Source organism: Tachysurus vachellii, chromosome 4, assembly GCF_030014155.1.
Source record: "Tachysurus vachellii isolate PV-2020 chromosome 4, HZAU_Pvac_v1, whole genome shotgun sequence".
In the NCBI taxonomy this organism is placed as follows: Eukaryota; Metazoa; Chordata; class Actinopteri; order Siluriformes; family Bagridae; genus Tachysurus; species Tachysurus vachellii.
The window spans coordinates 9,436,372-9,463,814 of record NC_083463.1 but is presented as its reverse complement, the minus strand read 5'-3'; the positions used below and the strand labels follow the sequence as shown (position 1 = coordinate 9,463,814).

The following is a 27,443-nucleotide window of genomic DNA, read 5'->3' as shown; positions in this document are numbered from 1 at the left end:
TATGATATAATAAGAGGGGTTAGACACACTGGTTGTGTCTGTAAAGAAATAATCACCCAAATTAACTGTCCGGTACAGAAAGTCTCAGAAAAGCTTTGATCAAATTGAAGGTGTGAGAGTTATATAGAGATTTGGTTGAACTTGGCCCTTCACTGAGTGAAACACTGATCTACTGTCCGCCGCTAATGAAAGTGCTTTTTGTTCGGCGAGGCCGAGCGAAGGCTCACTCGCTCTCTGCCAGATGGTGCCAGTCTGTGCCCACGGTGGCAGATGTCTAGCCCAAAGTGTGTTCATGCTGGTATCAACATAATCCCCTTCTTTAGAAAGTACAGAGAATATTGTGTTATTGTATATATTTGCTTATTAAAAATGTTTATTAAAAAACATTTTAATAATTGATAAAAAAAAATCTGTTTTGTCCCCACCAGGTCTTTCTCAAAATGATTGGACCAACTCATGGCCAGATGACCGTCACTAGATTGGTCAAGGTTCTGGAGGAGGGGAAGAGATTGCCTAAGCCAGATGGCTGCTCAGACAAGGTGAAACATTTACCACACACAGATCAGCTGATCTGCAAACTAACACGTTGTGTCCACTGTCGTGTCTGTGTTTCCTGAATTTTGTCAGGTTACTTCAGCCCGCTGGCACTGTGTCATTTGTAGTGTACTATTTATAATGTTCCTTTGCACTGTTTTTAGTTTTTATTACTAAAATAACACAAAAAATTTAGTTTTTTAGTTTAGTGTGAATAACCTAGAACACTTAGAAGTCAGTCGAATAAAAGTGGCACAATAAAGCAACACCCACATTGATTTATATGTTTGTATTTCAGCTCATTTTGAGTGCAGTATTTACAGAAATATGTTCAGCAAAATCCCCAAAAACATAGGGTGTAGATAGATGGATGGCTGGATGGAAGGATAGAAGGAAGGAAGGTAGTTGGAAGGAAGGAAGGTAGATGGAAGGAAGGAAGGAAGGTAGATGGAAGGAAGGAAGGAAGGTAGATGGAAGGAAGGAAGGTAGATGGAAGGAAGGAAGGTAGATGGAAGGAAGGAAGGAAGGAAGTAGATGGAAGGAAGGAAGGTAGATGGAAGGAAGGAAGGAAGGAAGTAGATGGAAGGAAGGAAGGAAGGTAGATAGAAGGAAGGAAGGTAGGTAGATAGATAGATAGGAAGGAAGGTAGATATGATAGATAGATAGATAGATAGATCGATAGATAGATAGATAGATAGATAGATAGATAGATAGAGCTGACTGAGCAGAATATAGATGCAGTGTAAAGCTGAACATAGTTCATTTTGTGTTAATTATTGACAACATATGTAATTTGACACTGATTGTTGCTTGACCTTTCAGACTCCCTCTAGATGTTTCTTTAATGATCATTTTATTCAGATGTTTTCCGCACTAACTATAAGGTGTCTTGTGTTAGGTGTACGCTTTAATGAGCAGGTGCTGGGAGAGCACACCTGACAAAAGAATCGACTTCAAAGGCCTCATCTCTGATTTTCAGCAAATACTCGGTGACGGCATGTAACCATCATTACACGTTCCCCCTGCCTGAGCAGACACAGTGCGAGAGGTCGCCTCGGTGAACTTTTTACACAGAGAAGACTTCAGGACTTTTCCCACTGATTTTTTTTCCCTCCATCTTTTCACATGCTGTGTTTTCATTGTTTTACTCACATCCTGTGTGTCACGGTATTAACGCAGAGTGACATCATCAGTCAACCACAGGGCACGAAGCAGCACCTACATCACACGCTATGGGTTTGCAAATAGAACTATGTGCCATCTTTTGTGTTAAACCTCAGTGACTGCGCCGAATACTTTCCCTTGTCTTCAAATGCCATTTTATGTTTAATTTGCGTTTTTATTGTTTATGTAATTTGTCATCGGTGCAGTGCAGGATGTTTGCTAAAGTGTCACCACATGTCACATGAACAGTGAGAGAAAAGAAAAGCCACAGGAAATGAGACAGGAGTTTTTCCACATGTTTATCACAGGCAGATTTGCTTGTGAAGCTGGATTTGTGCGGGGTTAAAAGGACGACGCTTCTGCCCTCGGCCGGGCGGAGTCAGGAGAACATTCTGGAAAAGGACTTGGTCCAGTGTTTTCATATTATATTTTTTATCTTATCTTCAGCCGATAATAATGAAAGACTGAAAAAAGGACATTTCTCTTGGAATGTGGAAGGCAGTATTTTTTTTGCCGTGCATTGTGTGACATTAAATGCCTACAGTAGGCACTAGAGGACGGTAGAGATTACAGAATATCAACATATTCCATTATATCTAGTAAGAAATATATTCAAATCTTACATTAACTAAAGAAAACATTTTAAGTATGGAAATGGTTGAACCTGAACATTTTATAATTTGTATCTACAGAAATTAAAAGACAAAATATATCTGGGCCAGTATGCATTGTTAAAAAAGATCTCAGTAATCTCATTATTCTCATTGTACCTGAACTATTTTCTCAACTCCTGGGTAAATGTATCATTGTTATTTTCTGCTGTTACAATGTGTTATGTGTAAATGTTCAGTTGGTCATTTCTGTTAACGCTGACGCACCGGAGGAGACGGTGTAACACCGAGTGAAAGGAAAGATGGTGTAGTGTGGGAGAGAAACCCAGCAGGGAAGACAGACAGACAGACAGAGAGAGAGACAGACAGACAGCCAGGCAGCACAGCTCCTTCTCTTTATTGCGGAATGTAAAACAGGTCTTTATGCTAAAAAAACAAAAACAAAAAAAAAACCAAACTATTTTTATCCAGAGTAAAACAAATATTATCCAATAAAGAAAAATGTACATAAATAGACAAATAAATACAAGAACTTCTTTTCTTTACTACTGTTTGAAACATAGAACGCATAAAGCTCCAACCTACCAAAAAGGGGAAAAAAAAGCTTTGTACTACAGAACAGAGAAGTAAAGACATGCTTGAGTTCCACCGTCCCTAAAAATAGCTTATTCACAGAAAGCAATATCAATATAATTTAGATATAAAATATTGCAAAATCTGAAGAATTCTGGTTGAGAAAAAAGTATAAACATTAAAAATAAACAAACAAACAAACAAACAGCTAAAACAAGCCTTAGTGTTACCCCTGCACTTAGACAGGTGAACATGTAGTATGAAAGTCTAGAAGAAATTTTAGTATTGCAAAAGCCAGCACACACACACACACACACACACACACACACACAGCGTTTAAGGTTAAGACACACAAGCATACTAGGGTTAGACTCTGGCTTTTTACACATGATGTGTATCTACCAAGTTAAATATGATTTCTCAAAATGATAAGAAATACAAAGGGATGATCTTTACATTCAACATGAACAGGCACAGCAGAAATTCCCTCATCTACGACTCAAAAAAACTGAACTAGACTTCACGCTAAGGGGCAGAATATAAAACCTTCACACTTTTGTGCTGTCAGCAGATGGAGTGTCCGAGAACAGCAAAGTGACCGGTAAGTAAGGTGTGTGACGAGGTAAGTGTGCTTTTATAATCCCTGCCGAGGTGGGATCAGCAGTGCTCAGGTTGGAGACAAAGCCGTCAGAGAGACTGAGGAACACGTTAAGCACAGGAGAGCGAGCTGAAGACTGAAAATACACAACGGACAAGCAGCTATATAGAAGTTGGAAAGAAAGCATGTCAGGAAGATAAGAGCATGTCCTGAATTTGTCCGCCTTCGAATACGACGAGTTTCTGCGTTCTAATGAATAATACATCATACTTTGTAATCATTTATAATTAATTTTAACGTTGCGAAACGTTCCCGTTATCGCTTGTGTTAAAGAAGCTGCGAACAGTCGTTTTCTCTCTCTCTCTCTCTCTACGAGATGACAAAAAAAATCAAAGCCTTTATCGTTGAGAAGATTCTCACTTAGCTTTCCGAGTATTACAGAGTGTTAAATGTTAATATTTTCTTACAGAACGCATAACAATAGCAACAAAAAATATCTTGCTTTGTTAAATAACGCCACGTTTCTAATCCATTTATCATCAGATCGTGGAATTGATAGACACCGTAGAAATGATCCTGTTTTTGAAACGAGTGCATGAATTATAAACCTGTGATTTGCATCACAACCACTGTTGAAAATCAAGCTACCAATTCTGACCAATCAGATTTGAGAATTCAGCAGCACTGTAGCTTAAATTCTCGTGTAGTGTTAATCTGTAGATTCCTTTTCCTCCAAATGATTCAGTATGTTTCTCTGGACTGAATAATGTTTAAAAACTGATCTCAAGTCTGATGATTCCACTTTATAGGAAGGTTCCTTCTAACACATTAGTTAACATGAACAAACCTTAAACACACCACCATCATCATCATCATCATCAGTAACATTAAGGTTTGTATTGGTGACTTAGAAAAGAGTCAAATAAGTAAAATGAAGCCCATAATGATCGATACGAATACATTAATGCACACGACACAGAACTGAGGCTAAATAAATCAAGCAGCAATATTTACACCTGGAGAACAGAGTAAATATTCTGTGACTTTTTTTTTCTAATATATGTGAATTTATTAGTCACAGACTGAACAAACATTAGCCACTGTACATGGATTTCGTAAACGTTTCATCAAGCGTATGAAACTATACTTTTATATAGAATTAATACTTTTTTGGTTTGTTAATGTTAATTAACATTGTTAGTTAAGGAAACCTTAATGTAAAAAACAAGTGTAAATGGGGTTACATGTCACTGATACTATACATGGAGAGGAAAAAAGAAATCTCATAAAACTCTTCTGCTCCACAACTCTGTGCTGTCCGAGGTGAACATCTGTAATCATCCTCAGCACGTTACTGAATGCAAAGGGTGGACATTTTCCTCCCTCTCTCTCTCTCTCTCTCTCTCTCTCTCTCTCTCTCTCTCTCTCTCTCTCTCTCTCTCTAACACACACACACAAGAATGGCTTCTAGAGTGGGTGCAGACACTGGATTGGTCAATACAATCACTGAGTATAAATAAAACACACACATCCTTATACCTAACATGAGAAGCAGGAGAAGCCTGTACACTCACTGCTACACAACAACAAAGATGAACCATCTCTGAGCATTGCCTTTAGCAGACAATACACACACACACACAAAGCGCTATGGCTTAAAGACGTTCAAACGTGGTTAAATATCATTTACAAAAACAATTCTCCTCATGAAGGAGCAGTTAAGAAAAGCACTTATCCCCAGTGTTATTAGTACACTCCTATGATACAGTAACACACACACACACCCTTCTACACAGCATTAAGGTATCAGCACGAGAGCAAGTACACTGTATCAAAGCTATTTAACTAATACCCATTACCCCCCACACACACACACACAAACACACCCAGCAGCATCACATCTTTATTACAACTTGTACTATGAGCAATATTACTATTGCTGTATAAAAGAATGGCAAGTAAAAATGTATGTTTTAGTGGGAAAAACAAATGTCCACCCTGGAACTGGAGACTGCAGAGAGCAGAGTGTACATATGTACATGCACACATGCGCGCACACACACACACACACACACACACACACACCTCAACAGAAATATCCTACACGTTATTGCCTTTACCCTGGGTCACGGCCCATGTGGAGGCTGTGTTTTTTAGTTTTCTGCTCGAATGTGAGCTCAGCCTGTATTAAGGCTCCTTAGTAAAATGGCTGATTTTCCCTACATTTACAGCAATATGTACAGTGACACACACACATTTTTGTAAGCAAGCACTAGTCCAGGTGATTGGGTCAAAAATGAGAAGCGATCAATTTGGACTTTAATTATGGCTTTTTATGTTTGTTTATTTATTTATTTAACTTTACCACAAGACTGAATAACAATTTTGTATTTAAAACATTATTCTTACTGTAATATGTACTTTAATAAACAACATAAGAATACAGTTGGATGAGAAAGTTTGGGTGTCCCTGACCAAATCACACATTTTTTTGAATTTTGAAGTGCAGTGTAAAGAAAAACGAGCGCTTCACAAACTATTTCAACCAATTTTCACTTCCCACTTGTAAAGTCTGAGAACTTAATGAAATCGTTAGCAGACTTGTGGATCTTAATTCAAATACAAATCCAGTGTGTAATAAATTCTCTTCAATTCTTCGAACCTTTTGCTAAATCTAAACAACCACAGGCTCCAAGCTGCTGACTCAGATCTGATAAAAATAAACCTAATTGATGTCTATATAAAAAGATCCAGCTCAAAGTCCCACTGTCTGGGATGTCCATATGCAATGCAATGGCAGTTAAGGGAAAGTCAAGGCAAGATCTGTTAGAAGAAGACAGCTTTTAGATAGAGTTGCCCATATGCTGGGAAGAAAGGCACTAAATGACATTAAGGACGTGTAGAAAGGCTGAGCAAAGAGGGGAGAGGTGGTGTATCATTCTACTCTGCAACATGACTTATACAAACATGATCTGCATGGAAGAGTCTTCAGAATACGGAACTATTATGTATGTAAATTATGCAAATGAACCTAGATAAGAGATAAGAAAAAAAAAATTGAAGGAAAATTTTGTCATTTGACCACATTCATTCATTCATTCATTCATCTTCTACTGCTTATCCAAACTACCTCGGGTCACGGGGAGCCTGTGCCTATCTCAGGCGTCATCGGGCATCAAGGCAGGATACACCCTGGATGGAGTGCCAACCCATCGCAGGGCACACACACACACTCTCATTCACTCACACACTCACACACTAGGGACAATTTTCCAGAGATGCCAATCAACCTACCATGCATGTCTTTGGACCGGGGGAGGAAACCGGAGTACCCGGAGGAAACCCCCGAGGCACGGGGAGAACATGCAAACTCCACACACACAAGGTGGAGGCGGGAATCGAACCCCGACCCTGGAGGTGTGAGGCGAACGTGCTAACCACTAAGCCACCGTGCCCCCCCATTTGACCACAATTACAATTAAATGAATTGTATATGGAAAAATGAAGAGCTTGTCAGTTGTTAAGCACTGAGGTGGGTCACAGGAAACATTACACAGCTGGATGGAAGATGATGTCCAGTAAATAACAACAAAGTCTGGAAGAATGATCCAAAATTTAACTCAAAATCCACCATGAAATACATAAAGAAATGTATGTTGAAGCTTTTGGAACGAACCTGACGGTCGCTTAGATTGCGAAAATTCTCTGGGTTTATTTCTTAAGCATGCTCTTCGAGCAACATGGACTCAAAAACATCATAAATATATAAAGTAGAAGAGCTCTGCAAGACAGTTCCTATACAAGAAGAAACAAGGACAGAAAGACTTTTAGCTGACAATGAAAACTGTCTACAAGCAAAAGCGGATGTTACTAAGTACTGACTTAGTAAAGTCTCCAAAACTTTACACATGCAACTATAACTATTATTGTTAATGTGGATTTTAAAATAATCAAATGTAAATTAACTGTGCATTTACATTTGCAGATTTGAGTTCACTTTGCTGAAGAGCATATTAATTTGGTGAGGGGTGCCCAAACTTTTGCAAGTAACTGTAAGAGTGGACACTGTGCTATTAATAGGTATTTCAGTATATAAATAAATTCTAGAAAACAGAACAGCCCACACATTTAGTCTTTGACCCAAGCAGAGCCATGTGTTTTTGTGACTTTTTGGCCCTTTTGTTTACCAGAACAGAAATATTTACAATAGATTACATTTGTACATCTGTACCAAACATGTCTAACTGTTTAAGCAACATCCACTTACAGTAGAAAGGCGACTTCTCTGAGGACTGCTCTGTCTTATTCAGCCCTTAACCTCTTGCACGCACACACACACACACACACACACACACAACTTTTTCACTCAGGAGTTCAAAGGAGTCACTAATATTACACTATTATTAAAGCACAGCGGCCATGGTGTGTGTTAGTGTTTTGTGTGTGTGCATGTTACAAAAAAGGCGCCTGGTCTGCAGCCCAGATTAAAACAGGACTGAAAACATCCAGACCTTTGATGCTGACAAACGTTAAACGTCAGCACTCTTACACACAGAGTGCAGAGTTAAGGCTTTGACTGGACAACAGCAATGCACTACAAAAACACTGTGGAATTAACTGTGTGTGAACACACTGTGTGTGTGTGTGTGTGTGTGTGTGTGTGTGTGTGTGTGTGTGTGTGTGTGTGTGTGTGTGGTGTTCTAAATCCTCTTCTTTTTGAAATAGTCAGCATATTGGCCACCCAGTCCCTGTGAGTGCTGGCCTACGTAAGGCCCCTCTGTTGTCACTTCCTGTACTGCCAGGGTTGGATATTCTCTCTTCTGCCCTCGAGTCTATGATAGAGAGAGAGAGAGACAGAGAGAGAGAGAGAGAGAGAGAGAGAGAGAGACAGAGAGAGAGAAAGAGAGAGAGAGAAAGAGAGAGAGAGAGACACTTGGAACTTAAATACTAGCGTTAAATATGTAAATATCACACCCAAGAACACACACTCTCCCAAACATGCACACAAACACACAAAAAGTAAAGTTTAACTGCAGGTATACACATTTGTACATGGTGTTTACGGTCTTGCAGACTGAAACCTGCATCATCTTTAAATACGTTAATCTGCTTACTGTAATGTTCCCTGTTTCCAGCTGTTTTACGCAAATGCTGCTGCATCAAAAACCTCAATAATGTGTAAGATACAGAAACAGACAGAGTAAGAGAATGAGATATAGTGGGAGTGATGGACAGCACAAGACAGAGCAATGAACAGAGATAGCGGGAGAGATGGAGAGAGCGATTGAGAGGGAGAGACTGAGAGAGATAGAGGGCGTGATGGAAAGAGATGGAGAGAGAGATGAAAAGAAATAGAGGAAGTGATGGAGAGTGATGGAGAAAGTGATAGAGGAAGAGATGGAGAGAGATAGAGGGAGAGATGGGAAGCAATGGAGATAGAGGAAGACATTGAGAGAGATAGAGGGAGTGATGGAGATAGAGAGGGAGCGAGAGATGGAGGGAAGGGCAATGTAACAAAGACAGGGAAAGTGATACACACACATTCTGATCTGTACTGTTTATATTTGCAGGACTACAGACAGACATGCAAATCTTTCTCTCTCTTTCTCTTCTCCTCTCACTCCATCTGATGAACACTCTCCATACTAGCTAGAGCCAAACAAACACACACACACAATTCTGCACAAATAGATATATAGATCTTTTAGGAACCTGTTTCAGAGCAACTAGTCAGCTTTCTTTCCTCCACTCAGTGTCTTTACGACGTCTCTCTTTCTCTCTGTTGTCTAACAGCACTGACTCTGCAAACCTGACCATTATCTGTACAGAGGTGTTGACACACACTTACATAGTAATATTGCATGCACACACTTACATAGTAATACTGACTCCAGTCTGTTACGCTGTGAGCACTGTGTGTGGGTGTGACGGCGCTCGGTGTGTGTGTGTGAGCGTGTGTAGGGGTGATGAAACCAGGCATGATTGGCAGGGCACTGTAGGCAGGCAGGATGGGTGGGGCAGCGCCATTGAGGGACAGAGGTGTAACCATAGGTGGCTTTACAACCTCCAGCTCCTGAAAGAAAAGAGAGAGAGAGAGAGAGAGAGAGAGAGAGAGAGAGAGAGAGAGAGAGAGAGACATTTGACAGAATGTTAGGGGAAGTGTGTAGGAGAGAGAGAGAGAGAGGGAGAGAGAGAGAGAGAGAGGGAGAGAGAGAGAGAGAGAGAGAGAGAGAGAGAGAGAGAGAGAGAGAGAGAGAGAGAGAGAGAGAGAGAGAGAGATTTGACAGAATGTTAGGGGAAGTGTGTGAGAGACAGGGAGAGAGAGAGAGAGAGAGAGAGAGAGAGAGAGAGAGAGAGAGAGAGAGAGAGAGAAAAGAAGAGAAGGGGCAAAGAAATATTAGCAAGAAGGATAGGGATGGGGAGAGACAGTAAGAGAGAGAGCAATATAAGAGAATGTGAGAAGGTAGAAAGTCAAGTGAGAGAGAAAAAGAGACAGACAGACAGAAAGTGTGTGTGTGTGTGTGTGTGTGTGTGTGTGTGTGTGTGTGTGAGAGAGAGAGAGAGAGAGAGAGAGAGAGAGAGAGAGAGAGAGACATTTGACAGAATGTTAGGGGAAGTGTGTAGGAGAGAGAGAGAGAGAGAGAGAGACAGACAGACAGACAGACAGACAGACAGTGAGAGACATGAGCATGGTATTCTGGAATATTCAACTCTATACTTCATTTAAAGTGATTTCAACATTTAAAAAGTATTTTCCCAGTGCTGCCTTAAGCAAAGTGCGTCTGATTGTAACATGCACCACATCTGAAATATTACACACACACAAATAACACGTAACTGCTTCTTTAATGTCGGCCTCAGCGTTTTCCCACCAGCTAGTTGGCATCTCAACATCGATCACTGGTGTCAAATAATCATAAACTCTTTATAGGAATAATCTCGAAACATTAGAAGTGAGAGAATGCATTTAAATGTGAAAGCCCTTCTTCAGGGACACAGACTATTATGATCGCTATTCAAACTATTTATGATAAACAAACTATTCCGATATAAAGTTAACTGTGTCAACATGTACATTCTGGATATATACTGTACTGAAGCTGTTTCTACACAAGCACACGTTACGCCTGAGCCGATTTTATAGAGTCGCCTGTTTTTACATTACTGAGGGTGAATTAATGACTGTACATAAGTAATAATAAGTAAGAATGAATAATATTTATTAGCTTTGATAATGCTGGATTGTGTTTTCCTGGACTTCAGAGACTCCACTGGACTAATCTGTGTGATTATTTGTCAGCTCATGGACAACACTGGATGTGTGGAACGGGATTCATTAAAGCTTTGATGCAGACTGATGCAGACAGAATACAGACTGACCTCCTCCATCATTTGTGTATCTGAACAAACTTTATTTCTAGTGTGAGGAACATTTGCTTTAGGCTCTAGATGGGATACACTGTAGTGTGTGTATGTGCGTGTGTGTGTGTGTGTGTGTGTATACCTTGCTGAGGTCTTTCTGCTGGTAGGCAGGTGCAGAAGCTTGGCTTATCTGAGTTTGAGAGTAGTACTGAGTGACAGCCTGCATGTAAGAAGTGTAGTCTCCATATGAAGATGTGACCACAGCCTGAGCGATAGAGAGAGAGAGAGATAGGGAGAGAGAGGGAGAGGGGGAGAGAGAGAGAGGGAAATCAGTATTTGCTTGGTGTAAAAAGAGAAAGAGAGAGAGAGAGAGAGAGAAATCAGTATTTGCTTGGTGAAAAAAAGAGAGAGAGAGAGAGAGAGAGAGAGAGAGAGAGAGAGAAATCAGTATTTGCTTGGTGAAAAAAAAGAGAGAGAGAGAGAGAGAGAGAGAGAGAGAGAGAGAGAGAGAGAGAGAGAGAGAGAGATCAGTATTTGCTTGTTGAAAAAAGAGACTGCATTCCCCTAATGGCTTGGTACATCCATAGCTGCTGTTACAAGAGGGAGAAGTCCACACACACACACACACACACGCGCACACACACACACACACACACACACACACACACACACGCACACACACACCACTAAACTCCTTGTACAGAATTACAGCCTAAGCCCAACATTTCAAGAACATTGTCCCAAAGACCAGCTGAAGTGGAAGAACTTCTCACACAAGTGTGAGTTCACAGGCAATGTGTTTAGAGAATATTCATATCACACACTCTCTCTGTTATTAGAAACATGACTTCAATTGAGAATATGACAGAACTCTGTGTGTGTGTGTGTGTGTGTGTGTGTGTGTGTGTGTGTGTGTGTGTGTGTGTGTGTGTGTGGACATTTCTACCTGGGAATCAAAATATGAGATCATTTTCATCAGGTGGGTTAATATTTTCTCTTTAACACTAAGATGGTTGTAGCTACAGTATAACTGAGAACAAAAAAATCCCAGAATGTGTGTGTGTGAAAATGTTTTACTTGATGGGAACTATTATTTTCTATGATGCTATTTGACTGTTTTTATATGAGAAATGCTACAGTAAAACAACACCTCCCACAGGACCCCCCATGATTGTGTGTGTGTGTGTGTGTGTGTGTGTGTGTACATGCCCACCTGAGCTGGTTCCTTGTTGTACTCAGTAGATGTCGTAGTCTCCTGGTTAGCGTTACTGTAACCCTGTGCCTGATAATGTTGATACCACTGCTGCATGGCCTCCTACCACACACACACACACAAATAGAAGCCATCAGGTACATTACACACTTACAGCAACATGATCTCTGGCCTTCTTCTATCAACCTTTACTTTTCAGTGACCAAACTGAAGTAAAACTGGCCACCAGATTAAACACAGGTTTCAGTGACATAATTCTCTTTGTACGCGTGTACAAATGTTGATAAATTTTCTTAGTATTTTCTTAGTATCAGTATCACACTAGCTTCCACAGACACATTTCTTTTACAAGACATTTCTTTTGTCTTAGACCTTTTTTCATTCATTCATTCATTCATCTTCTACCGCTTATCCGAACTACCTCGGGTCACGGGGAGCCTGTGCTCAGGCGTCATCGGGCATCAAGGCAGGATTCACCCTGGACGGAGTGCCAACCCATCACAGGGCACACACACACACACACACACACACACACACACACACACACACACACACACACACACACGGGACAATTTTTTCCAGAGATGTCAACCTACCATGCATGTCTTTGGACCGGGGGACGAAACCGGAATACCCGGAGGAAACCCCCGAGGCACGGGGAGAACATGCAAACACTAACCACTAAGCCATCGTGCCCTCTGACCTTTTTTTCGTCTAATCTTATTAGTTTTAATTTATGGATTTCTTACACATTTTTCTCCCTGTCTAACTAAATCTCAGCCCCAATATTTTTGAGTAACAGCTTAACAAAATTGCTGGTTTAATGTTTAAATGTTTGATGGCCATAAAACCTGAGAGCTGTCTGGTTGTGTTTTATCACCTCTGTCATGCACTGATTCATTCTTTTCTTTCTCTCCTCTAACCGTCACTAGTCTTTCTGACTTCCCCTGGTTGCTGTTTTCTCTCGCTCTTTCAGTCTTCATCCAGTGTGAAAGCTTTCTGTCTCTTTTCACTCGAGCTGTACAGTGCGGGGGAGTAGTGAGGGACCAGATGGGACAAACGACTCGATGCCAAACCTCCCCTCCTCCCGTCCCTGTCCTCCTTTTCTCTTCTTCCTCTAGCACATTTGCTCTCTCACTCAGAGGTGCACTTTCAGAAAGATGAAGGATTCAAAGCCAGTTAATCCACCTAAATGCCCTTATCCTTTCAAACCACAGCCAAAACGTAGGTGTGCGTGTGCATGTGTGTGTAAGATAGAGAGAGAGAGAGAGAGTGAGAGAGAGAGTGAGAGAGAGAGAGAGAGAGAGAGAGAGAGATGCTTTATGTGTGAAATTTGCAATAAATTCTCTTGCAGTAATGTTCAAGAAATTCTGCAGCATCTCTCACCCTAATCTCCATTTACTTCACCTGTAGTGTGTGATAACCAGCGACAGCTCTACAGAGAAACTTGCTTACTTCACATATATGACAAACGTTTAAGAAAAACACTTAAGCAACGCTTCCACAAACTCTTTAGTCAAGGATATTTGCACACTGAACTCTTAAACAAAAGGAAGAAAACTTCAGAGGGAGAAAGTTAAAGAATTATCTGTTTGGAATCGATAATTCAATACATTTACATTTACGGCACCCTTATCCATAGCAACTTACATTTATCTCATTTATACAGCTGAGCAATTAAGGGTTAAGGGCCTTGCTAAGGGGCCCAACAGTGTAAGCTTGATGTACCTGGGATTTGACCTCACTAGTCCAACACACTGAGCTACCACTTCCCTGTAATTCAAGTCAATAATGTTGTGGTATAACACACACATAAGAACAATGTGTTTGTGCAATAATGCAAATTCTTGGACCAAATCCCCCCTCAACAGCAGATTTTTAATATCAAATCCAGAGTTACACCACTTCACTCACTTTACCACTTCACCCACTATAGCACACACTTATTCATTGAAGTCCATGAAAGTAGCAGAGCAAATGTGCAAATGGGAAAAGTAGCTTGTGGCCAATATTAAAAAAAGAATAATATATCATGGTGAGGGGAAACAACAGAAAGAATCCTTCAGATTTTGTAGTCATTCCAAAAAAAAAGAAAGAAAAAGAAATATTCCTTCAGTACTGGAAAGTGGGGCATAACGAGCTGGGGGAGATTACTATACTTACTATACAAGATATTTGAAATGACTTAGCATGCTTACTAACGTGTGAACTGCTTGTGTCAAGTCATTTCTCACCTCTGATGCTAAACACATTCAGGGTTTCAAATTCTGATTGTGTTGTTTCGATAGACATTTTATTTACACCATTAAATACATGTTTAGTGTGTAATGATGTATCAACTGTCTGATTCCCTGTTAGCAGTCAAACATGAGGGATTTAGCTGGCATGCTGTCCAAATGAATAAAAGGTGAATTACTGAAATAATTATTTTACAATAACTGCAGATGCTGAAGGGTTTTGTTCCTCTTAAACCACAGCAATTTCCCAATGATTACATTTTGAATTTTATTAAATGTCACACTTTTTTATCTCATAGTAATTTAATAATTGCAGAATGTCCATGAAACAAGTAAGTTCCTGCTGTATTTTCATTATTTATTTATATGTATATGCTATTCCCTAACATGTCTCTCTCTCTTTTTTGTTCTCTTTCTTGAATTTAAGAAGATTTAAAGGCATTTAAGATTAAAAATTCAGAGGAACAGCTGCACCTCTGACTGTGCTGAAGCTTGCTCTCCAAAAAATGCCCTTCCAACATAATGTCCTTCCAAAAATGCTAAGAAAACTAAGGGATTAAGCTTTTCTTCTTCTACTATTATGTGGTGTGTCTGTCGTACAAGTTACTTTAAATTTGTTCCTATAGGAACAACGATTTATCAGAAAGCACACATTAAAATGAACCTGCGATTTGAACCGCAGCTAGAGCTGCTGTTAGAGGAAAATTAACCATCTGCAAATGAACTGATCAGTTAGAATTGAGTGTAAAGCGAGTTTGAGAATCCAGTGTTACACCACTTCACTCACTTCACCTACTTCGCCCACTTCTGCACACACTTATTCATTTAAGTCCATGAAAGTAGCAGAGCAAATGTGCAAATGAGAAAAGTAGCTGAAAACAATAATACAACATTTCTAAATTACACCTGCAGATAGATGATGGATAGATAAAAAGAGAGACAGACAGACAGATAGATAGATGCAATATTAATGCCAGTGCACCAATCTGGAGCTGAAAAGAACAAAAACAAAGAGAAAGCAAGAGGATGGATGGATGGGAAGGTAGACAGCAAGAAATAGATAGATAGATAGATAGATAGATAGATAGATAGATAGATAGATAGATAGATAGATAGATAGATAGATAGATAGATAGATAGATAGTAAGTGGATGGATGGATGGATGGATGGATGGATGGATGGATGGATGGATGGGTTTTCGGATGGATGGGAAGACAGACAGTGAGACAGACAGACAGGAAAGAAAGAAACAAAGAAAGAAAGAAACAAAGAAAGAAAGAAAGATCAATGCAGATTTAAGAATACAATATTTATGCCAATGCCCCAGTCTAGAGCTGAAAAAAACAAAAACAAAGAAAGAGAGAGATGTGCAGTAATGGCGAGTGTCAAACTGTCCTACTTGTACCTGTGTAAATGAGAGAAGAGCTCAACCCCTTCATTCAAAGTCTTATTAATGCTATTTTATCTCATTTTTATTCTGCTGTGATCTCTCTGACTGAGTTACCATCAGTTCCCTTTTCATTTTCCTCTGGGTCTGCGCCACCCCCTCCGGCCCCTTCTGTCACCTTTAATATCCGACAGAAAATATTCACGGTGCACAAGGAGAGTGATAAAGAGAAAGAGAGATAAATAGAATGGTGTATGACATTTAAATGACGCATCAAAGCTCGGCTGATTTTATTTTACACCAGTACCCCATGCTCCTCATCACCACAACTGCTCAGATATTCATGGGTTTATTTTGGTCCTGGCATTTAGGACAGCTGATGCTTCCTGGTCTTAGAGTTTGGTGAAATTACAGGTTTGTAAAAACTGCGGTACAATAAACAAAGCTGTAAACAAAAATACGTTCCCCGGCCACTTTAAAAGGAACACCTGGTCCCCTGCTCATTCATCTTCGGCCAATCGCATGGCAGGAACGCAATGAATAAAATCATGCAGCTACAGGTTAAAAGCTTCAGTTAGGATTCACATCGAACAGAATGGACAGTAAATGCGATCTCAGTGACTTAGACCATGACATGGTTATTGATGCTGTCCTGTGTTAGACAGAAACGTATTTCATAACATACAACAGATCAGACCTTGGGGCAGATGGACTACAGCAAAAGACTACATCATGTTCTATACCTATCAGGCCAAAAAGGAACCTAAGGCTAGAGAGAAAAGCTGGAAATAATTGGACTAGTCGAGGTAACCCACTCTCTGAATGTTTCACTGTGTGATCCCTAAAGATGCATAAAAATCCCAGGAGTTCTTAAAAGCGCTACCACAATCATGCCATCACTGGGATAACAATTTACCCATTCTAAGGTTTGATGTGAACATTAACCGAAGCTCTTGACCATTGATCTTTCCTTGGTGTTTATGTCGTATCATGAGGAAAAACTACCCCGTTCTAAGTCATTGCTGAACATTGCAGATTGTGTTTTTGACGTGTGTTTTGTGTTTTGTGGAATCCATGGTGCCATTAATCATCACAACAGCCCCTGGAGCCACCACTATATTTAACACTGAGAGTTTGGGTTTTTTCTTGTAAGGAGGTCTTTGTTCACAAGTACACAAACTATAGTGCATCATCTTTATTTTATATAAGTGTTTTTGTCCATTATTTAAAAAGGTGCTAAAGTGCTAAAAGGTGCTAAAAGTGTGTGTTAGGAGTGTAATAGTTACCTGTGAGTATTGCTGAGTGTACTGGTCCGTGTGAACGTGTGTGTTAGGAGTGTAATAGTTACCTGTGAGTATTGCTGAGTGTACTGGTCCGTGTGAACGTGTGTGTTAGGAGTGTAATAGTTACCTGTGAGTATTGCTGAGTGTACTGGGCCATGTGAACGTGTGTGTTAGGAGTGTAATAGTTACCTGTGAGTATTGCTGAGTGTACTGGTCCGTGTGAACGTGTGTGTTAGTTGTGTAATAGTTACCTGTGAGTATTGCTGAGTGTACTGGTCCGTGTGAACGTGTGTGTTATGAGTGTAATAGTTACCTGTGAGTATTGCTGAGTGTACTGGGCCGTGTGAACATGTGTGTTAGGAGTGTAATAGTTACCTGTGAGTATTGCTGAATGTACTGGTCCGTGTGAACGTGTGTGTTATGAGTGTAATAGTTTCGTGTGAGTATTGCTGAGTGTACTGGGCTGTGTGAACGTGTGTGTTAGGAGTGTAATAGTTACCTGTGAGTATTGCTGAGTGTACTGGACTGTGTGAACGTGTGTGTTAGGAGTGTAATAGTTACCTGTGAGTATTGCTGAGTGTACTGGTCCGTGTGAACGTGTGTGTTAGGAGTGTAATAGTTACCTGTGAGTATTGCTGAGTGTACTGGTCCGTGTGAACGTGTGTGTTAGGAGTGTAATAGTTACCTGTGAGTATTGCTGAGTGTACTGGTCCGTGTGAACGTGTGTGTTAGGAGTGTAATAGTTACCTGTGAGTATTGCTGAGTGTACTGGTCCGTGTGAACGTGTGTGTTAGGAGTGTAATAGTTACCTGTGAGTATTGCTGAGTGTACTGGTCCGTGTGAACGTGTGTGTTAGTAGTGTAATAGTTACCTGTGAGTATTGCTGAGTGTACTGGTCCGTGTGAACGTGTGTGTTAGTTGTGTAATAGTTACCTGTGAGTATTGCTGAGTGTACTGGTTGTAATCTGAGGCGGTGCACTCTGTGCTGTACTGGGTGGTTGGGAGGGAAGCAGGAGGAAGAACCGAGCTATAGGACCCACTGACTGGGTGGCCTTTACTGCTGCCACTACAGGGAGCTAAACACACAGACACACAGACAGAAAAACCAAGGATTAAAAACATCTCTACTACACCCACAACACGTCACCTATCATCACAGCAGTTGGCACCATGGCAGGAAACATAGCCTTGAGCATGGAGCCTTTTGACAGGACAATTATGAACCATAAGCCTCTCAGTCAAGTCACCAGGGCTTCTTGTCAGTCCACATATTTATTCTGCTCCAGGTTTATACACACCTATAGCACATAATCAAGCCTGGAGAATCAGGAGTACTCAGGTGTGTCTGGAGTTGGGACAGAATAAAGCTGAAACTGTCTGGCTGGGGATCACTGAGATTCTTTTCTATAACACCCGTCTGAAATACAGAGCTGGCTCAGGGCTACATACAACTCAAAGACTGTGTGTGTGTGCCTGTGTGTGTGTTCATTCCTTCATGTGCACAGTTTTCACGATTCTCAGGAGACCTAAATACAATGGTATGTGTCCCTATGAGGGAAATGCAGTGAGGTGTTAAAGGAAGACTGTAATTAGGAGCTTTTGACCCATAAGGAATTATTCAGTGTGTAGTTTAAGTAGAGTATAAGCATGTGTAATAGAGAAAATTTCAAATTATAATCACATGATTTCAAAAACTCCCTATAAAACACTGAGATTCACAATAGAAGAAAAGAACAAGCAAGAAGAAGCTACATGATTTTTTCTTTTTTTTTGTCGTTTAATTCATTTTTACAGCTCATTTCTGGTCAAATAATTATGTCTACCGTGCAGTATTCCTGTCATCATTATGTCTGTATGTTCATTTCCCCTTTAATAGTCTATCTGGGAAAATAGTGAGGATATGAGGAGATACAACCCTCTATGAACATTTTATTTCAGTGGGTTTCATTTTTGACTGTAATCAGAGCTGGCAACTTAAAATAAAGAATATGTCAATATCTAAGTTTTCTCTGTGTAGAGGGGCTAATTTTACCGAAGTCACATAAGGATTATTTAAGGAATTTGAGTACAAATAGTGTCCATACTGTCAATTGTAATGTAACGTAACATAAAAGAGAAAGACATACAATGTAGGAATCTGAAGATAACAAACATTATATATATATATATATATATATATATATATATATATATATATGTATATATATATATATATATATATATATATTTTATCTAATCATAATCTGGTCATTGTGATGAGAAATATTTTAGTTTAGTTTTTATTTTATTGGTTATATTGCAAGTAAAAAAAAAAAAAAAAAGAATAAATTCAATTCTGTTTTCAGCAGATTTCAGGGTAAATGAAGAGGGTCCAAGCAGCGCTTAAACCTTGCAGTTCCATCAGAGGTCTGAACACTGAAGCATGCAATTTCAGTATTTTAGTATATCCACACATTACTCATGAGTGAATATGGCCCTTTGGGATTGCTTTGTGAACAGAGATGTTTTTCCAGACAGGAATAAAATGATCAGACCATCCTTAAGATGCCGAGGGATAACATTTTCTCAGAAGAAGAGAGAGAAAAACATTGATAGAATGATAGAAATGATACCAGGATTCTGTAAAGCTATTGTTGTCTGGAGCTAAACACAGAAATTCAGTGTGTGCATGTGTGTGTGTATATGTGTGTATGTGTGTGTTTATACCTTGCAGCACCACTCCAGGTAATACACTGGCCATGTTTAGGTAAGGGTTGGAGGGCAATTTTACCTCCTTAGGCGGCTCTCCCAGCAGAGACATCTGGCAGCTGGTTTGTGTCTGCACAAACAGGAAGAACAAACAAACACACACACACACAAACACACACACACCCTAGTTAGTGAATCATAATCCTTTTGTGTTAAGAAAGTTAAAATAAAAAATAAAATTTATTTCATATTCATTTTTTTTTTTTACATTTACACTGTAAAAAAAAAAAAAAAAAAAAAAAAAAGAAAAACTTTTTTTTTTTTTTTTTTACATTTACACTGCCCCTCCTTGAACCTCCACCTTATTGTGGTGGAGGGGTTTGCGTGCCTGAATGATCCTAGGAGCTATGTTGTCTGGGGCTTTTTGCCCCTGGTAGGGTCTCCCAAGGCCCTGGGTGACGGGCCAGACAAAGAGCGGTTCAAAACCCCTTTATGAAGAGAAATAACCCCTTTATGAAGAGGAACCCAACTCCTCGAGAGAGGCTGGGCTCTCTACTACTCTGGAGTTGCCCGCGGTGAGAGGCGGCGGGCTGGTGTGGGCTTGCTCATAGCCCCCCAGCTCAGCAGCCATGTGTTGGAGTTCACCCCGGTGAACGAGAGGGTCGTTTCCCTGCGCCTTCGGGTCGGGGAGAGGTCTCTCACTGTTATTTGTGCTTACGGGCCAAATGGCAGTGTAGAGTACCCGACCTTCTTGGCGTCTCTGGGAGGGGTGCTGGAAAGTGCTCTGACCGGGGACTCCGTCGTTCTACTGGGGGACTTCAACGCTCATGTGGGCAGCGACAGTGACACCTGGAGGGGCGTGATTGGGAGGAACGGCCCCCCCAACCTGAACCCGAGTGGTGTTCTGTTATTGGACTTCTGTGCTAGTCACAGTTTGTCCATAACAAACACCATGTTCAAGCATAAGGGTGTCCATCAGTACACATGGCATCAGGACACCCTAGGTCGGAGGTCGATGATCGACTTTGTGGTTGTTTCATCTGACCTCCGGCCGTATGTCTTGGACACTCGGGTAAAGAGAGGGGCGGAGCTGTCAACTGATCACCACCCGGTGGTGAGTTGGATCCGATGGCCGGGGAGGAAGTTGGACAGACTTGGCAGACCCAAACGTACTGTGAGGGTCCGCTGGGAACGTTTGGCAGAGTCTCCGGTCAGAGAGATCTTCAACTCCCACCTCCGGCAGAGCTTCAACCAGATCCCGAGTGAGGTTGGAGACATTGAGTCTGAGTGGACCATGTTCTCCACCTCCATTGTCGACGCAGCCGCGTGGAGCTGTGGCCGTAAGGTCTCCGGTGCCTGTCGTGGCGGCAATCCCCGAACCCGGTGGTGGACACCGGAAGTAAGGGATGCCGTCAAGCTGAAGAAGGAGTCCTATCGAGCCTGGTTGGCTCGGGGGACTCCGGAGGCAGCTGATAGGTACCGGAGGGCCAAGCGAGCTTCAGCCCGGGTGGTTGCAGAGGCAAAAACTCGGGTCTGGGAGGAGTTCGGTGAGGCCATGGAGAAGGACTATCGGTTGGCCTCGAAGAAATTCTGGCAAACCGTCTGGCGCCTCAGGAGGGGGAAGCAGTGCCCTGCTCACACTGTTTACAGTGGGAGTGGGAATCTGCTGACTTCGACTGGGGACATTCTCGGACGGTGGAAGGAGTACTTTGAGGATCTCCTCAACCCCACCGACATGTCTTCCACTGAGGAAGCAGAGGCAGAGGGCTCAGTTGAGGACTCATCGATCCCCCAACCTGAGGTCACTGAGGTGGTTGAGAAGCTCCTCAGTGGCAAGGCACCGAGGGTGGATGAGATTCGCCCTGAGTACCTCAAGTCTCTGGATGTTGTGGGGCTGTCTTGGTTGACACGCCTATGCAACATCGCGTGGCGGCTGGGGACAGTGCCTCTGGACTGGCAGACTGGGGTGGTGGTTCCTCTGTTTAAGAAGGGGGACCGGAGGGTGTGTTCCAACTACAGGGGGATCACACTCCTCAGCCTCCCCGGAAAAGTCTATGCCAGGGTACTGGAGAGGAGAATTCGGCCGATAGTTGAACCTCGGATTCAGGAGGAACAATGCGGGTTTCGTCCCGGTCATGGAACACTAGACAATCTCTACACCCTCACCAGGTTGCTGGAGGGTTCATGGGAGTTTGCCCAACCAGTCCACATGTGCTTTGTGGATCTGGAGAAGGCATTCGACTGTGTCCCTCGTGGTGATCTGTGGGGGGTGCTCTGGGAGTATGGGGTCCGGGGCCCTCTGCTAAGGGCTGTCCGGTCCCTATATGACCGGAGAAGGAGTTTGGTTCGCATTGCCGGCAGTAAGTCAGACTTGTTCCCGGTGCATGTTGGACTCCGGCAGGGCTGCCCTTTGTCACCGGTCCTGTTCATTATTTATATGGACAGGATTTCTAGGCGCAGTTGGGGGCCGGAGGGTGTCCGGTTTGGGGACCACGGGATTTCGTCTCTGCTTTTTGCAGATGATGTTGTCCTGTTGGCTTCCTCAAATCAGGACCTCCAGCGTGCACTGGGACGGTTTGCAGCCGAGTGTGAAGCGGCGGGGATGAGAATCAGCACCTCCAAGTCTGAGGCCATGGTTCTCAGCCGGAAAAGGGTGGCTTGCCCCCTTCAGGTTGGTGGAAAGCTCCTGCCTCAAGTGGAGGAGTTTAAGTATCTTGGGGTCTTGTTCACGAGTGAGGGAAGGATGGAGCGGGAGATCGACAGGCGGATCGGTGTATCTTCTGCAGTGGTCGATATACCGGTCTGTTGTGGTGAAGAAAGAGCTGAGCCGCAAGGCGAAGCTCTCTATTTACCAGTCGATCTACGTTCCTACCCTCACCTATGGTCATGAGCTTTGGGTCATGACCGAAAGGACAAGATCTTGGATACAGGCGGCCGAAATGAGTTTCCTCCGCAGGGTGGCTGGGCGCTCCCTTAGAGATAGGGTGAGGAGCTCGGTCACTTGGGAGGAGCTCAGAGTAGAGCCGCTGCTCCTCCACATTGAGAGGAGTCAGCTGAGGTGGCTCGGGCATCTGTTCCGGATGCCTCCTGGACGCCTCCCGGGGGAGGTGTTCCGGGCATGTCCAACCGGGAGGAGGCCCCGGGGAAGACCTAGGACACGCTGGAGGGACTATGTCTCTCGGCTGGCCTGGGAACGCCTCGGTATTCCCCCGGAGGAGCTGGAGGAAGTGTCTGGGGAGAGGGAAGTCTGGGTGTCCTTGCTTAGACTGCTGCCCCCGCGACCCGGCCCCGGATAAGCGGTAGAAGATGGATGAATGGGTGGACATTTACACTGTCTGTCCGTCTGTCTGTCTATCTATCTATCTATCTATCTATCTATCTATCTATCTATCTATCTATCTATCTATCTATCTATCCTGTCTGTCTGTCTGTCTGTCTGTCTCACTGTCTGTCTTCCCATCCATCCGAAAACCCATCCATCCATCCATCCATCCATCCATCCATCCATCCATCCATCCATCCATCCATTTACTATCTATCTATCTATCTATCTATCTATCTATCTATCTATCTATCTATCTATCTATCCTGTCTGTCTGTCTCACTGTCTGTCTTCCCATCCATCCGAAAACCCATCCATGCATCCATCCATCCATCCATCGATCCACTTACTATCTATCTATCTATCTATCTATCTATCTATCTATCTATCTATCTATCTATCTATCTATCTATCTTGTCTGTCTGTCTGTCTCACTGTCTGTCTTCCCATCCATCCGAAAACCCATCCATCCATCCATCCATCCATCCATCCATCCACTTACTATCTATCTATCTATCTATCTATCTATCTATCTATCTATCTATCTATCTATCTATCTATCTATCTATCTATCTATCTATCATGCTTACAAGCTCACAGTAACCTATATCTTTCATCTACTGCATGAAGTATAAATATAAGACCAGGATTTATTCATGTTTATCATCTGTACATTCTGGCTGTCTTTGTGTGCAAGGAATAAAAAGTTGTGCAAGGAATAAAACACTAAAGAATGTTAATACAATCAAAAATAATCAGCGACAGCTCGGTGTGATGCAGCCATTACAACCCAGGATTTGATTATTTTTCATCTGCAGTGGGGGGGGATTTGAACAATCAGAACTTTTAACTCAACATCTGTCTAATATAATAATTGTGTATTACCAGAGATGGGGGACTCGAGTCATATGACTTGACTCGAGTCAGACTTAAGTCGCAAATTTGAGACTTAAAAAAAAGGCTCGACTTGACATTCATGACTTGAGACTTGACTCAGACTTGAGTTAAATGATTCAGAGATGGGGGACTTACTTGTGACTTGCACATGTGTGACTTACTCCCACCTCTGTGTATTACTAGTTTTTTTGGGAACTGTTGTTCATTTCTCTTTGTTCCATATGAATAATATACAAAAACTAGCTGTAAGAGACAGAATAGCTCTCTCTCTCTCTCTCTCTCTCTCTCTCTCTCAAACAGACACACACACACGATAGAGACAGATAGTGAAGAGAGAGCGAGAAAGAGTTTGAGAGTAAAATAAAGAGATAAAAAAGAGAGAGGAGAAAATTTGAAAAATTGAAGGAGTTTATAGGGAGGTAATAGAGAGAGAAAGAGAGAGAGACAGTAAGAGAGAGAGAGAGAGAGAGAGAGAGAGAGAGAGAGAGAGAGAGAGAGAGAAAGAGAAATAAAGAGAGAAAGAGCTAAAGAGAGAGAGAAAGAGAGAGAGATGGGATCATAAACAATAAAGGAGCAGCAGAGGAGTGAAGTCTGCACTCACTGTAAGTGTGCAGTTCTCTGATGCAGTGATGTTGTGATTAACTGGAGCTTTGGAGCTCAGTGGCACTCTGCTTAACCCAGAACTGAAGCCTGGTGTCTGGCTGTGAGAGTGAGTCGACACTGCTGGCTGTTTGTCTGGGGCTGTCACACCGTTTTGATCCCCGGGGCTCATGTGAGCGCGGCCTGCTCCAGATCCTCCAGCCTCCCGACCCGAGTCTGAGAATCCCAGTGATCCAACATACACAGAATTTAAATAAGCAGAATAAAAAAAATACACAACAATGTGACTGGTTGCTGTATTTGTGTTATAAATTGTAACATTCCTTTCTTTCTCAACATGTCCAGGGAACATACTATAAAATATTAAAAAGCTAATTCAGACACTGAGAAAAAAAAATGCTTTTGTTACTTACTTTACAGTACTTTTGTTTACCTGAATTGGATGTTTAAATCCTAACTAATAGTCTACCGTTTCAACATACAAAAAACATAGAAAAAGTCTGAGGAAATGATTTATTTTTAAATATTCATAGCCGATCATATAGGCAGTATGTTAATATCATATTTTTACATTATACAAACACATACTACTCAACATACTATGTGAGACGTTTTCCACCAAAATTTCTCAATAAATTCAATTCAATTAAATTTTTTATATGTATAGCGCTTTTATTATTATTATTATTTATTTATCAGTCTAGGAACCAGACTGTTACGGTTCAGCCTAACGGTTCTGCCCTTATTTACTCCTCCCTGTCTCTACACACCTGTTCCCTAGCGTTAATCATTATGTCTATTTAACCGAACCATCGTCAGTGTATCGTCAGTGTATTGTCAGTGTACCCTTGTCCTTTGTTCCTGTTTTATGTATTTACGTTATTAAACCCCCATTTGAAGCTATCCTGTATCTGGTTCTGTCTTCCACCTCCCGGTGTGACATAATGATTCCGCGCAAACTCTGACCCAGCAGGATAACTTCCAGCCTGGACCGGCTTATTCTGAGCATATTTTTTTCCTCCTCCTGGACTGTTCTTCCAGTCTTCCTGTTTTCCTGGACTTTTTCCTTTTTTTGGTGCCCTGCGGCATCACCCCGCACCTGTTCCATTGGGGGACGTCGCTCCATTTCCGGTTCCCCAAGGAGGACGTCGCCTCATTTCTGTTCCGTGGGGGTGTTGCAGGCCCGTGGCGGAGGATCTTTCCCGCCCTCCCTCCCATTCTGGTCTTCGAGACATGGTCTGGCTGCGATGTGTCGGGGGTTGTGCTCGGCCCTTCTGCTCGGCTGTGGACGTCACTCGGCTCTTCTGCTCGGCTGTGGACGTTGCTCCCCCCATCTGCCTCACCGTGTGCCTTGCTCCTCCCATCTGCCTTGCCGTGTGCCTTGCTCCCCCAACTGCCTCGCCGTGTGCCTTGCTCCCCCCATCTGCCTTGCCGTGTGCCTTGCTCCCCCCATCTGCCTCGGCGTGTTCCTTGCCCCTCCATTTGCCTCGCCATGTGCCTCACCCCCCCTCCTAGACCTGGATTGTTATTAAGACAGGATTGGCGCTTCGGGAGCCGCGCCTCGAGGGGGGTGCTGTTACCGTTCAGCCCGGACTTTTGGCCATGTGCTTCTGTTTATGTTCCGTGTCACGTATCTGCCCCACCCTTGTTTACTCCTCCCTGTCTCTACACACCTGTCCCCTGGTGTTATTCTTTGTCTATTTAACCGATAAATAATAATAATAATAATAATATAATAATAACCGTTAATCGTCAGTATACCCTCAGCCTTTGTCCTGTGTAGTCTTCGTCTTTGTTCCTGTTTTATGTATTTACGTTATTAAACCCTGTTTATTTGAGAACATGCAAACTCCACACACACAAGGCGGAGGCGGGAATCGAACCCCCAACCCTGGAGGTGTGAGGCAAATAATGCTGAAAGGTGGTGCCAAATTAAATAGATTATGAAACTGTGCCATTGTAAAGGTCTGATGTGAAAAGCACGTCACACCTATACTGAAGTGCTAATGAACCAACGCATGTATATTCATCTCAAAGGTTTTGCCTGAATAACATCGCAAAAGAAAGAACGCTGATTGAAGCTGCAGCCTCTAACTATTCATACTGGATTCCTCAAACAGAGTTGAGATTTGCATTGCAAATGTAGTTCTGTGAAACTGCTAGTGCAAGGACAGGGCCAGCCTACGCAATCTACAACACTTACCGGTGGGGGAATCTCCTATCAGACCTTTCACCACCGCCATTGGGGCTGTAGCTCGCAGAGACAAGACTTTATGGAGAAGTAAACGGGAAGGGTCACCTAAAAGACTGGGAACCTGGAGCGTGACAGAGAGGGAGGGAGAGAGAGAGAGAGAGAGAGAGAGAGAGAGAGAGAGAGAGAGAGAGAGAGAGAGAGAGAGAGAGAGAGAGAGAGAGAGAGAGAGAGAGAGAGAGAGAGGCAGGAAGAAGGAAACAAATTGGAGAATGCATCAGGATTTTATTTGTGTACTTGCTAAGACACTCCAAACAGTGACATTCAGTTCAATCCACATGTAAATGGACACTTCCACATTGTGTTGTGATTTAGTGTCTGGATTCAATGTTTTATAACTACATCAAAGGTTAAACTAAATTATATGTAAATTTGAGGGTAAGCACTGTATGCCTACAGGGTGAAACATGTACGTGCTGTTCTTTATATGCACATTCTTCACATTTTAGAGGCAAAAATGTGACAGGATTGTCAATGAGCTGCTGTTTATTTACCAACGAGATGTACTTAAACCCAACAGTGTTAAGAGGAACCACCAAGTAATCCTTAATAGTTACTAATTTGTATGCCAGAAATAGCCCTAACAAATACTTTTAATCATTAAGAAAGCTACTGAAGAAAAACTAATTCAGACATTTCTGACCTTGCTGTGACCTTGACCCTATTTGGATCAATTCCAAAATCTTAGTAGTTTGTCTGAAGGACACAGTAATAACTGTGTA

At 42.1% G+C, this 27,443-nt stretch overlaps 2 protein-coding genes across 4 annotated transcripts in view; one reads left to right on the top strand and one right to left on the bottom strand.

The window, feature by feature from the left end:
- jak1 (Janus kinase 1) overlaps positions 1-2,338 on the top strand; it is a 39,411-nt gene extending 37,073 nt beyond the window's left edge. Inside the window, exons 23-24 of the mRNA XM_060867599.1 lie at positions 429-539; positions 1,433-2,338. Of these exons, the coding sequence (XP_060723582.1) occupies positions 429-539; positions 1,433-1,537 (216 nt within the window). The 3' untranslated portion in view covers positions 1,538-2,338. The remainder of the gene's footprint in view (positions 1-428; positions 540-1,432) is intronic.
- Positions 2,136-27,443, bottom strand: part of raver2 (ribonucleoprotein, PTB-binding 2) — a 90,866-nt gene continuing 65,558 nt past the window's right edge. For 2 of the 3 annotated variants that reach the window (XM_060867600.1, XM_060867601.1), the window contains exons 8-15: positions 26,674-26,785; positions 24,472-24,686; positions 19,670-19,781; positions 17,897-18,039; positions 12,056-12,157; positions 10,985-11,107; positions 9,356-9,553; positions 2,136-8,312 (exon numbers count right to left, since the gene is read on the bottom strand). In XM_060867600.1, the coding sequence (XP_060723583.1) occupies positions 8,181-8,312; positions 9,356-9,553; positions 10,985-11,107; positions 12,056-12,157; positions 17,897-18,039; positions 19,670-19,781; positions 24,472-24,686; positions 26,674-26,785 (1,137 nt within the window). In that variant the 3' untranslated portion in view covers positions 2,136-8,180. The remainder of the gene's footprint in view (positions 8,313-9,355; positions 9,554-10,984; positions 11,108-12,055; positions 12,158-17,896; positions 18,040-19,669; positions 19,782-24,471; positions 24,687-26,673; positions 26,786-27,443) is intronic. The other variant, XR_009648341.1, reaches the window with a different exon arrangement.